This window comes from Nicotiana tabacum, chromosome 17 (assembly GCF_000715075.1).
Source record: "Nicotiana tabacum cultivar K326 chromosome 17, ASM71507v2, whole genome shotgun sequence".
Taxonomy (NCBI): Eukaryota; Viridiplantae; Streptophyta; class Magnoliopsida; order Solanales; family Solanaceae; genus Nicotiana; species Nicotiana tabacum.
The window spans coordinates 52955597-52969560 of NC_134096.1; the positions used below are offsets into that span (position 1 = coordinate 52955597).

The 13964-nt window shown below is 34.9% G+C and overlaps 2 protein-coding genes across 2 annotated transcripts; both read left to right on the forward strand.

Moving 5' to 3' along the window:
* The first annotated feature begins 988 nt into the window (after positions 1 to 988).
* LOC107784643 (3-ketoacyl-CoA synthase 6) lies at positions 989 to 3559 on the forward strand. Its single transcript, XM_016605800.2, has 2 exons — positions 989 to 1509; positions 2354 to 3559. Exons 1-2 carry the CDS (start codon positions 1112 to 1114, stop codon positions 3444 to 3446), a joined length of 1491 nt encoding a protein of 496 aa, XP_016461286.2. The 5' UTR covers positions 989 to 1111; the 3' UTR covers positions 3447 to 3559.
* A 3109-nt stretch (positions 3560 to 6668) lies between these two features.
* Positions 6669 to 7175, forward strand: LOC142171851 (uncharacterized). The gene has a single exon (XM_075235555.1). It carries the CDS (start codon positions 6669 to 6671, stop codon positions 7173 to 7175), a length of 507 nt encoding a protein of 168 aa, XP_075091656.1.
* The last annotated feature ends 6789 nt before the right edge of the window (positions 7176 to 13964 follow it).

The window sequence follows — 13964 nt, forward strand, 5'->3', positions numbered from 1 at the left end:
TGAAACAAGGACACCGAGATTTTTACGTGAAAAATTCTTCTGAATAAGGAAAAAACTAAGGCCCGAGATGAACAACTGATTTTACGATAGTGAGAATTTTATAATTTGTGGTACCGAGTAAAATACTCCAAGACCACTAAACACTCAAAAGAAATAACACTATTTTGATCTTTTCACCTCACTACAATACTGCTCAAATTCTCTATATTTTTCCTCAGAGAGTATTTTGCTTCTTACATTGTAAATCACTCTCTTTCTCTTTGTTTTGGTGTGATTACAAATAAAGGTAGAGGCACCTATTTATAGTTGAAAAATGACCATATTGATGTATGCAATGACATCAATATTCACTTCAAAAGCTAGTTGCCCAAATTAAACTTTTTTAACTTGGTTGGTTTAACAAAACCAAAAGTAAGCTTCATCTTCTTTCACATGGACCATGAAATAGACCAAATAGATTATCCTTCTTAAAGATGAACAATTAGAATTCTCTAGTGGTTCTGAAGTAAAATCCTTTTATTAATGTGTTTGTGTATAAACAAAGGTAGAATTACCTTAGGTAGCTAGTAGAGCATAGATTTGACGCTACATGGATAAAGATATGAATTACATAATTTTGAAAACTTATTGTGGTTTCAGAGTAAGGCCAGTTACAACTTGAATAAAATATTGTAATAATCTTTCAAAGACTTTTATTTAAGGATATTTTGTACTCCACTATTATATTTTATATCAATCTCCTATTAAAAAAAAAGATCATATAGCTAAAAGAATATTGTAATGAATAGTAAAATTGATCTACTCGTCATTTGATCTTAACCAAATTGACAAATATATAAATTAAATAGCAGAGTGGTTGGAAGATTAATGATCACAATGAGGTTAGGACACAAAAGAAAAAACTCCAGCTAAGAGAGCGTTGCTTCATTTAATCCTCTCATCTGCCCTCCATTTATTTCCCTTTCCCTCTTCTCTTTAAATCACCACAATCTTCCCCTTCTTCTCATTAGCTCTAACACCACTATTCATCCTCTCTTCCTCTCTTCTTCTTCTTCTCCTTCTCCTCCTCCTTCTTCTTCTTCTCCTTCTCCTTCTTCTTCTTTAAGACAAAATGCCAGAAGTAGTCCCAAGTTTCTCTAATTCAGTGAAGCTCAAATATGTCAAACTTGGCTATCAATATCTTGTTAATCATATTCTAACATTTTTGCTTGTGCCTATTATGGTTGGTGTTACCATAGAGGTATTAAGACTTGGCCCTGAAGAATTGCTAAGAATATGGAATTCACTCCACTTTGATCTTCTTCAAATCCTATGCTCTTCTTTTCTCATCATCTTCATAGCCACTGTTTACTTCATGTCCAAACCTCGATCAATTTATCTAGTAGATTATTCATGTTACAAAGCTCCGGTTACCTGCCGAGTCCCATTTTCAACTTTCATGGAACATTCTAGGCTCATTTTGAAGGATAATCCCAAGAGCGTCGAGTTCCAAATGCGTATTCTTGAAAGGTATTGTTAGATAGTTTGTAATATAGTCAAACATCTCCGTATATAATAGCATCGTTTGTTCTGATATTTTTTGGTTGTTATAGTGAAATACTGTTATAGAGAACATATATTATTACATAATATATATAAAAATCAGTTACGAGTTTATAGTGAATGACTGTTATATAGAGATGATATTATAGAGATGTCGAAGTGAGATTATCTAACAAAAAATAGCTTGAAGACTTTATATATGTAAAAATGGTATCTTTAATCTTATTAAAATATGAATTTAAATATACATATAAATTTTGGTTTTAAATTTACACTAACATGTCTGTTTATGAAATAAGATAACTTTGTGAATTGTTTTCTTTCAACTCTACAAGTTCATGCCTTTTTGAAGTGTGAATCTGTATTTATTTTTTTTGGTGAAAAGTATTTTTTTCAAAATTAAGGTGTTTTTCCAAGTTTGTGGAAGGAAAACGAATATTTTTGAGTAGAAGCAATAGTAGTTTTTGAGAAGTAAAAAAATATAGCTTATTCCTTGAAACACTTTTTGAAAAGTATTTTTGGAAAAATACACTTAGATTTACTTTTTAAAAAGTTTGGCACACTAATTGCTGCTCAATTTTTTTTTTTTCAAACACAAATTGCTTCTCACCAAAATATAATTTTTGAGAAAGAAAACACGTTTTCAAAATTAGCTGATGTTAGAAACTATAGCCTATTTTGTTGTATCATGATTTTATTGTATCATGTTTTGTCACTATTTTCCAAATAGACAAGGAGTATCTTTTCAAAGTTATTCTCAGGCTTCAAGCCTTTCTTCTTACTTTGTAAATTTTCTATATTTTTCTTACAGGTCTGGCCTTGGAGAAGAAACTTGCTTGCCTCCTGCTATTCATTATATCCCTCCAACACCAACTATGGAAGCTGCTAGAGGTGAAGCAGAGGTGGTCATATTCTCAGCAGTGGATGACCTAATGAAGAAAACAGGACTCAAGCCAAAGGATATTGACATTCTTATTGTCAACTGCAGCTTGTTTTCTCCAACTCCATCTTTATCAGCAATGGTAGTGAACAAATACATGTTGAGAAGTAACATAAAAAGTTACAATCTTTCTGGCATGGGATGTAGTGCTGGTTTAATCTCAATTGATTTAGCTAGAGACCTTCTTCAAGTCCATCCAAATTCAAATGCATTAGTTGTAAGCACTGAGATTATCACACCTAATTATTACAAAGGTTCAGAGAGAGCAATGCTTCTCCCAAATTGTTTGTTCCGTATGGGTGGTGCAGCCATACTCTTGTCCAGCAAAAGACGCGATAGATACAGAGCCAAGTACAGATTAATGCACGTGGTCCGAACACATAAGGGTGCAGATGATAAGGCATTTAAATGTGTATTTGAACAAGAAGATCCACAAGGAAAAGTTGGTATTAATCTATCAAAAGACCTTATGGTTATAGCAGGAGAAGCTTTAAAATCCAACATTACTACAATTGGTCCTTTAGTTCTTCCAGCATCAGAGCAACTCCTTTTTCTCCTCACACTTATTAGTCGGAAAATTTTTAATCCCAAGTTGAAACCTTATATTCCAGATTTTAAACAAGCGTTTGAACATTTTTGTATTCATGCGGGTGGTCGGGCTGTTATTGATGAGCTTCAAAAGAAGCTACAATTGTCTGCTGAACATGTAGAGGCATCAAGAATGACTTTGCATAGATTTGGTAACACTTCATCTTCTTCACTATGGTATGAGATGAGTTATATTGAAGCTAAAGGGAGAATGAAGAAAGGTGATAGAGTTTGGCAGATAGCATTTGGGAGTGGATTTAAGTGTAATAGTGCTGTTTGGAAATGTAATAGAACAATAAAGACACCAAATGATGGACCATGGCAAGATTGCATTGATAGGTATCCAGTGCACATTCCAGAGATTGTCAAGCTCTAAAAACAAAACCTATATGTTATTCAAAAGAAAATATATCAGGTTGTTCATAGACCTTGGTCTCTGTTAGTAGTTTCCTTACTATAAATATGCTATATATCGTGGTTTTCTTTTTCTTCTTCTTCTTTTTTATTTTTTTACCGTAACATGTTAATTGAAAGAGAAATGTTCGGACAAAATAACATCAATATAATTCAGTTTATTTACCCAAAAAAAAAAAAAAAAACATCAATTCAGTTAGTTTAGGGTGTTATTAGGGTTTTCTTCTACTATATGTTTCTAAAGGTTGTAGTTTTTATTATTATTTCATAAGGTACTATTCTCTCTCATCCTTTTTTATTTGTGTTTAAGGTTTTGGCATACCAATTAAGAAAATTATTTAAAATAATTAATCATAAGGGGTATTTGATTAAATTCTCCTTATCTTTATTCTTTAAATGGGTAATTAAAGTTAAATGCCTTTGCAGTGGTAAGCGTGAAAATGGGAAAAAAATAATTAATACCTTTTTTATTTTCTAAAGTGATAAATATTTTATACCAAAATTTTTAATTAAAGCGACATATAGAAAATGAGCGAAAGTAAAAATGGTTGGGTGTTGAGCGAAAGTAACATAGCTTCGGCCCTCTTTAATTAATTGTATGAGGGCATAAAAATGACATTATTCTACTTGGCTATATTTGTCCTCCACCAGTAAAAATTGTTGGGTGTTGGCACACTGACTGTAACTTTCTTCCTCAAGTAGCTTAAATTAATCGTTCTAAGTATATGCGTGCGTTGAGCCTGCCAGATAGTAACAATGGAGAAATGGAAAGGTGAAATTCTGAAAACGTACAAATCTTTGGTGAACAGAATTAATGAAAAAAAAAAAAAAAACTGTACAAGAGATTGAGACAGCAAATGCCTACTGCTAAGGGAGGAAGGTTTAGCTGGTTTGACCCTTCCTTTCCTTACTTGATTTCGTATGTGTTAGTAAATTTTGATCGAATCATGATGTACTTGCTAGTTTAATTAGGACTCTTACCGTGGTTCTCCACAGCGGAAGCGGATCGAGTGCAACAACCTAACTCAAATTACAGGAAATCGTCACGTGGTGAATAGAACCCCTATCGCCACAACCTAAAACCCTCTTGATTTTGATGCAGATAACTACTAACTTTAATCACCCTTTTGTTGTGTGTATTAGTCTCCAAATACTCATAATGGTATTTATATAGACTATAACTAGGGTTAGGGTTAGATTGCCTAATAGACCAGCTTATTAGCTAGTACCCTTTATGGGTGTACTAGGCCCACACAACTCACAGGAGTGCTTAAGCTCCATCAAACTAAGCGAAAATATATTTCCTTTCTTTCTCATCATCATTCATAGTGGATAAATAGGTTGTGCGACCAGCACACTATGAGAGCACGTTGCTATACATTTGTTAGGAATATATAACCTCTCGTCATCGTCATGAAAAACTTCAAATAGACCATACAAAGTATGCTTAGTTCCTTAGATTATTTGAATCAAAGTATCCTGCTAGATCTCATGCATCATAATTTCTTGTGTTCACAATATGACTCATAAGTCCTAACGGGTACCAACAAACACAAAATAAATGAGATACCATTAATGATCTTCCTCTTCTTACGAGTGTGTCAACTTGAATTCAATTCACTTTTCTAGTCATACTTCACCAAACCGAATCTTCCATGGTCATTTGGTAACTTACAAAGATAGCGAACATCGAATCAAGCTTTGAGGCACTAATAGGAGTCGTAAGGGTACTCAAATTGGGATTCTCACACAATAATATGCTGAGATAAAACTTACGCTAACCTATTTGGTCGATATCTGCATACATGATATGAAAACATGTGCTACAATATTTTCTCCTTTCTCATGGAGCGTATGTCTTTATCTCATAAGATAATATTGCACTATATAAGCAGACATCATATATATATATATATATATATATATATATATATATATATATATATATATATATATATATATATATATATATATATATATATATATGAATTGAGTTCCTTGATCTACTCAATAAATGTAAACTCTCATTTGGCCTCTCAAGGGAGATTAGGTAAAATCTATTTTCACTAAAAACAATAAATGACCTTAGCCATTCCTTTATCCGCGCTAAAGATTTTTAATTCGTGCGCTCTGAAATTATTTGTATGATAATTTGCTCAAAATCTCATCTCATCTCCCATCAATACTAAATTGATGGAGGCGGTCACTTGTATGAGAAGGTTGACATCTATCTACTCGACATACCTTTCAATAATATGTAAATTTATTCACAATAAGCATTTATAATACGAATGTACAAAAAACATTCATAATCAGAATGTACACAAACATTCAAATAATAAGTGTATGCAAAATTAAAAATTTATTTTATTTTAAAAAGAATAAATATCTGCGAACGTTTGGGAAAATGAAACAATCAACCAATGGCAACATATCAAAGCCTACTTAATCCTTGAGATCTAGCATGTTCAATAAACACACATCTAGGAATTGGCTTAGTGAAAGATCTGCAACCTTTTTTATTGTGCAGATATATTGTGCGTTCACTTCCTCGCGTGCTACCATGTCTCTTATAATTGAACTTGATATCAATATGTTTGGTTTTAGAGTGATATTTCGAATCATTGGTGCTTGTAATATATTACACATTGACTATCAAAATAGACAGTTATTTGATCAGCACTTATTGCATCACCAATCAAATGCACCAAGAATCCTTTTTAACCAAATAGCTTTTTATTGTTGGATACGATGAAGCTTTGCAGAAAAGTGTCTAGGATTTTCTAATTATGAAGTACAATTACTATATTGTTCAAGAATATTCTCCTACTGCTCAGTGCTCACCACATTACACTATGTATTTTAATTATTTATTTCCATTACTACATTGTTCCATAATATTCCCATAGTGCTAGCACATTACACAATGTATTTTAATTAATTATATTCTTCTTCCTTGTATTTTATTTTATGTATAATTTTGTCCCTTTTGTATATAATCCTAGGTATGTACGGTGACAAAACACAGGTTTCTGTTGAATATACAAAAGAAGGAAATCTTCAAATCATTCTTTCATTTTCTCATGGTTTCAGAGCAGGTTTGATTCTGCTATCATTTTCTTCTTTCTCATTCATAAATCATCTTTCCTTCTTCATTTTTCTTCTTCTCTTAAGCCTGTCTGCTATGGATTCTTCACCACAGTCGGCTGATACTCTAGCTTCTGCTACTACCACCACCAATGCTCCTGCACCTGTAGTTACCATTGCTTCAGGAGTGATTGACTCTACTCACCCTTACTACCTTCATCCTTCTGACTATCCAGGGATGAACCTTGTGTCCTCAGCTTTTGATGAAAACGGATATGGAGGTTGGAGAAGGGCAGTCATTATTGCCTTGTCTGCAAAGAACAAGCTGGGATTTATCGATGGTACCCTGGTTGTCCCTAAGGCTGATACTGGAATCCAGCAAGCTTGGGCTAGATTCAATGACATGTTACTTTCATGGCTGCTCAACTCCTTGTCCAAAGAGATAGCTGAGAGTGTTCTCTATTCACAGAGTGCAAAGGATTTATGGAGTGACCTAGAAGACAGATTTGGTCAAGCAAATGGAGCAAAGTTGTTCCAACTACAAAAGGAGCTAAGTTCAGTGGTGCAAGGAAATTCAAGTATGGAAACTACTTCAACAAAATGAAGAGCCTATGGGATGAACTAGATGCACTCAACACATTTTCTACTTGTGTTTGTAAGAGTGGGTGTGGAGCAAAAGTCAAAAGCTTGAAAGCACACCAAGATGAGAGACTACTGCAGTTTTTAATGGGACTGAATGACATATTTATTGGGGTAAGGAGCAACATTTTGTTGTCATCACCTTTACCTTCCATTGGACATGCATATTCTCTTGTGATTCAAGATGAGAAACAAAGGGAGATACATGCTACCCCTGCATACTCAGGGGAATCTGCCTCATTTATTGTTACAAACCAACCGGGATACTTCAGGAAATTTAATGAGAACAAGATGCAGAAAACAAGTTTTGAATCTAAGAAAAATGCAGGAATTTGTTCTTATTGCAAGAAGCCTGGATATAACATAGACAAGTGCTATATGATTCATGGTTTTCCAGCAGATTTCAAGTTCACAAAGCATAAAAGGTTTCAGGGAGGTGCCCAGGCAAACAACGCTTTCTTTTCAAATAAGGAAAGTGATCAGGGAGTAGAAAATGCAACAGGAGGTCAGAACCTTACCAAGGAGAATGTGGCTAAACTACTGCAGCTCCTTCAGTAAGTGAAAATGGGACAAAATAATGCAGGAACCTCTAATGTTGCAGCAAATATGAGTTGTGCTGGTATAACCAATCTCTTTGACTCTTTTGCATGTTAAATTTAAATCAATGATGATTCTTGGATATTGGATAGTGGAGCAACAAAACATATGTCTTTCAACAAATGATCTTTCACAGATTTAAAAATCTTGCCTGAACCGCTCATGGTTAAACTCTCAAACTTTTACAGAGTTAAAGTCACTCATTCAAGAACTATTTCTCTTTTGCCTAATCTGATTCTGCAAAATATTCTTTACATTCCATCCTTTAAATATAATCTGTTGTCTGTGCACAAGTTGTGCAGACAACTCAAGCAATATGTTTTAATTACTCCCTCTTCATGTTTCCTTCTACAGGGCCCTTCAATGAAGATCCCACTGGAGATTGGTAAAGAGGAAGGAGTCCTATACATTCTCAGATCCATACATACAACAACAGTGTCTAAGAGTTCACCTAAGTTTAGAAGAGTTTTAATTCTAAGAAGGAATTCTGTTTCCAATCATGGTTTACAGTTATGTTTTAGTTTTTCTGATTCAAGTGTAAAGAAAAAGTTGTGGCACTACAGATTAGGCCATATATCCCTTAGCAATATGAATAATGTTTCATCAGTTTCTATATCCAATTATTCTAAATTTTCCACTCCATGTATTATTTGTCCTATGGCAAGGCAATCCAAACTTTCTTTTCCCTCTAGTTCTATTTCTACCAAGAAAGTGTTTGAATTAAATCACGTGGATACCTGGGGACCATACAATAGTGCTACATATGATGGTTTTTAAATATTTTCTTACAATTGTTGATGATTTCAGTAGAGGAACATGGACTTGTCTATTAACTAACAAATCCAATGCATTCACTATTTTAAAAGGCTTTCTAGCCATGGTAGAAAGACAGTTTAACAGCAAGGTTAAAATTATAAGGTCAGATAATGCCTTTGAATTGGGAAGTGGGAACATTCAATCAGAATTTTTTCAGTCACAAGATATTATTCATCAAACCACTTGTGTGTCCACACCACAACAAAATAAAGTTGTGGAGAGAAAGCACAAGCATCTATTAGAGACATCAGAGCCTTGTTATACCAATCACACATACCTAAATCATACTGGGGTGACTTCCTTCTTACCGCAACCTATCTGATCAACAGATTTCCTTCAAGTATTTTAAAATTTAAAACTCCTTACGAAGTTCTCTTTAAAAGCAAGCCAAATTACTCTAACCTTAGATGCTTTGAATGTTTTTGTTTTGCTTCCACTCTCTCAAATCATAGAACTAAGTTTGAATCAAGGGCTACTCCTTGTGTGTTCTTAGGTTATTCTCATGGAAAGAAGGGTTACAAAGTGTTGAAGCTCAAGAATTTAAAGCCCTTCATTTCTAAAGATGTTGTATTTCATGAAGAATTATTTTCATTTGCTTCTATTAAGTCTAATTCTTCTTCTGATGTTTCTTTACCCACTACTAAAGTTAGTGTAAGTAACCAGACTCCAGAACTTTCACCTTTTACTACCAGACCTCACACTGAAGTTTCCCAAGAGCTTACTGAATCATCAATTGATTTATGTTCTTTTCTCATTTCTTCAATTTATCCTAGCACACCTATTTCCTCTAGCTCTTCTTCTATGTTCTCTCCAGTATCACCTAGTCAATCACATACATTTGTACATGCTTTTCCTCCTCTAAATTATGATCATATGATGGATGTTCTTATTAGGAAGTCTACCAGACCACACACAACTCCATCTTATCTCAAGGATTATATCTGTAATGCACTACAACTCACAGATGTTAGCAACTCTTGCTTTCTCACACCTGTTACACCTACTTGTATATCTTTCAGTGGACTATCTTCTACTAATCAACACATGCTAAACACACTGTCCAATATACAAGAACCTCTCAACTATTTACAGGCAGCACATCACCCAGGGTGGCAAAAAGCAATGGATAAAGAGATTGAGGCTCTTGAACTTAATAAGACTTGGGAAGTGGTTGAATTACCACCTGGGAGGAAAGCTTTACCATGAAAACGGGTTTATAAGGTTAAACAACATTCAGATGACAGTGTGGAAAGACTAAAGGCGAGATTAGTCATTAGAGGAGACATACAGAAAGAGGGCATAGACTTCAATGAAACTTTTTCACCCGTGGTTAAAATGACCACAATCAGATGCATATTGGCCACTGCAGTAAAGAAAGGATGGGGTCTATACCAACTAGATATGAATAATACTTTCCTACATGGAGACCTAAACGAAGAAGTGTACTTGAAATTCCCACCTGGGATTGTACCTCCTTCACCTACTCATGCATGCAAGTTAAAGAAATTGCTTAATGGGCTACGACAAGCACCTCGACAGTGGTATACTAAACTTACAACTTCTTTGAACTTTAAGGGATTCACTCACTCGTTAATCGACTATTCCTTGTTCTATAAAAAGTCAGATTCTTCCATTTCTATAGTGGCTATCTATGTGGATGATATACTCTTGACAGGAAATGACAGTACAGAATTGCATGCGTTGAAAGAATTTCTCAATCAAGAATTCAGAATTAAAGATCTCGGGGACTTACATATTTTTCTAGGGATGGAAGTTATCCGAGAAATAGATGGACTCATCCTTCCTCAGCGCAAATTCTCTTTAGACCTTCTCCAAGAATTTGACTCCCTTCATTTTCCACATGTTTCTTCTCCACTTGATTCATCTACTCGTCTGTCTACGCAAACAGGGGAACCAGTGAAGGATCCCACCTTGTATCGTCATCTCTTTGGAAAACTTAACTACCTCACTCACACCCAGCCAGACTTGTCCTTCACGGTCCAGCACCTCAGCCAATACATACAGGACCCAAGACAGCCACACCTAGATGCAGCATTCTGTGTGCTTTGCTATTTGCTCAAAGATCTTGGGCTTGGAATCTTTATGTCTTCTTTCTCATCATTCAAACTCCTAGCCTTTTATGATTCCGATTGGGAAACCTGCCCATACTCGAAGAAGTCGGTGAGTGGTTTTTACATTTCCCTTGGCACCTCTCCAATCTCTTAGAAATCCAAGAATCAAACTTCAATCTCACTCAGTTCGGCCGAGGCCGAATACCGATCCATGAGGTGAGTGGTCGCAGAGCGTACATGGTTGGTTCGTGTTTTTGAGGATTTGTCAATTCCTATTTCTCTTCCAGTCACCCTTCACTCCGACAGCCAAGCAGCAATTCCCATAGCGAAAAACCCCGTTTTTAATGAACGGACGAAGCACATTGAAATCGACTGTTATTTTGTGCGAGAACAATATTTAGCCGGGCTGATTTCATTATCTTTTGTTCGATCTTCTGCCCAATTGGCAGATCTCTTCACAAAACCACTCACAGGGCCTCTTCATCGTGATTTATTGGGCAAGTTGGGTGTGATCCTTCCCCCTCCAACTTGGGGGGGGGGGGGGTTGGAGACGATGAAGCTTTGCAGAAAAATATCTAGGACTTTCTAATTATGAAGTACAATTACTACATTATTCAAGAATATTCCCCTAGTTCTCAGTGCTCAGCACATTACACCATGTACTTTAATTGTTTATTTCCATTACTATATTGTTCCATAATATTCCCATAGTGCTAGCACATTACACAATGTATTTTTAATTAATTATTTTTTTCTTCCTTGTATTTTATTTTATGTACAATTTCGTCCCTTTTGTATATAATCCTAGGTATGTACAGTGACAAAACACAGATTTCTGTTGAATATACAAAAGAAGGAAATCTTAAAATCATTCTCTCATTTTCTCATTTATGTAGCTGAAGATAGAGCCAGAAATTCAGCTTTCATTGGATAAGGTCACACATGATTGCTTTTTACTACTATATGATATAGCACCATTATTGAGCAGAAAAATATATCTAGAGGTGGAATTTCTTTCTTCCAAAGCACATGTCATTACCCTCATAGCAAAGTGCATAATTAGAAATTTCCTTCAGGTGCCTCATGATCCTCTTAACTGCTTTCTAGTGTGCTGGGCCAAAGTTGGATTGATATCTTCTTACCAAGCCAATTACGAAATAGATATCAGGTCTAGTGCACAATATTGCATACATTAGACTACCAACTATATTGACATAAGGAACGACTCATTTTCTCCACTTTTATGGGGTCTTAGGATATATTTTAATACTTAAGGTATTATCTTTGTTGATTGGAGTATCAATAGGGTTACTATTATGCATATTGAGATCTTCAGGAACCTTTATGATGTAATTCTCTTGAGAAAGAGACAACAATTTTCTTGAACATTCTCTCAAAATATTTACTCCAAAATATATGTTGTTTCACCAATGTCTTTCATTTTAAAATGGAATAACAACCAGGCCTTTAACCTCATTTAAATACTCCATATTATTTCTGGCTATTAATATGTCATCAACGTATAATGACATAATTAAAAAATTTCCCATATATATTTTAGTATAAATGCAATGATCTTCATGGATCATTGTGAAGCCACTAGAAATTATTACACTATGAAAGTGTACATACCACTGCCTAGAATATTTTCTAAGACAGCAAATAGACTTTAAAAGACTACAAACCTTATGTTCGTGGCCTTTTTAAATAAAACTCTCAGGTTGTTCCATGCAAATATGTAACGACCCGACCAGTCGTTTTATGTAATTGCACCCCGTTACCCCTTTTGTTGCTTCACACATGTAGGTTTATGATTTTATTACTTATCAGGTTGTTTAATTTTATTCCGGAAAGCTTTCGGGTTGATTCAGACCCTTTGATTCTTGACTTAGAAGCATTAGTTAGAAATGTTGATCAAACTTTGACTTTTATAAAAAACGACCACGGAACAGTATTTTTATGGATACGATAGTTTCGTATCATGATTTCTCACTTGGGCGTATGCCCAGAATTGATTTCGGAAGTTCGTAGGTGGATTTGTGTTGTTTTGCCGAAATTGGCAATTTAAAGTTGAAAACTTTGACTATAGGTTGACTTTTAGCTATCGAATTCGTAATTTAATTTTGGGAGTTGAAATAAGTCTGTTATGCTATTTAGAACTTGTCTGCAATATTTGGTATCAATTCGAGTTGATTTGATAAGATTAAGATATTTAGTTGTAATTCTAGAGATTCTTGAAATTTACTTTGAAACTTATGCATTTTAGTGTTTGATTTGTAGTTTTAGATGTTATTTTTGTATTTTGATCATGGGAGCGAGTTCGTATGATATTTTTAGACTTGTGTAGATGTTTGGTTTGGAGCCCCGGGGGCTCGGATGCGTTTCGAACATATTTCGAAAGGTTTTGAACTGAAATGCAGAATATGGTGTGCTAATGCTTCAGGTATCGCATTTGTGAACACGAGGTTCGCAATTGCGAGCTTAACAGAGGGCCTCAGGTATCGTAATTGCGATACTTGGCTCGCAATTGGGATACCTGGCTCGCAATTGCGAAGTGATTTATGATTTTGGGTAGCTCGCATTTGAGACTAATCTATCCCTTTTGCGAAGGGAAAGGGTTCGCATTTGTGAACCAATTTCTCGCAATTACGAAGTCCTTATATGCTGGTCAAAGACCGCATTTGCGATGAATTCTTTGCAAATGCGAGGGTTTGCATTTGCGAACACTTATCACAATTGCGATATCAGCAGTTGATCAAAAGGGCTGGAAGTTGGGATTTCATCTCATATTCTCTCATTATTTGATGATATTAAGTCGATTTTGGTTAGATTTGAGCCGCGTGGAAGCGAATTTTAAGGAAAAGGCTATTTTTGAGAGTTGAATTGGCCTAGTTGAGGTAAGTATCTTGCCTAACTTTGTGTAGGGGAACTATCCCTTAGGATTTGGGATTGATTTTGTCATTTGTGTTATATGAAAGCTATGTACGCAAGGTGACGAGTGGGTAAACGGGTTGTATGTGGTATTTGACCGGTTTAGGAAATTTAGACTCTTTCCATGCCTTAATTGAATTGTCATATCATGTTCTAAATTCTCATAGTCAATCTACTCTTATTTGTGCTAGTCTATCTTCACGTGCCTTAATGGCTTTATTAATACTTGTTCACATCTTACTTGATATTTTACTCTTATGCTTTAGTTGAACTTGTTGGCTTTCTCATTGTTACATGTTATCCCTTTCATTGTTAATTATCATTATTTGAAGTCACTG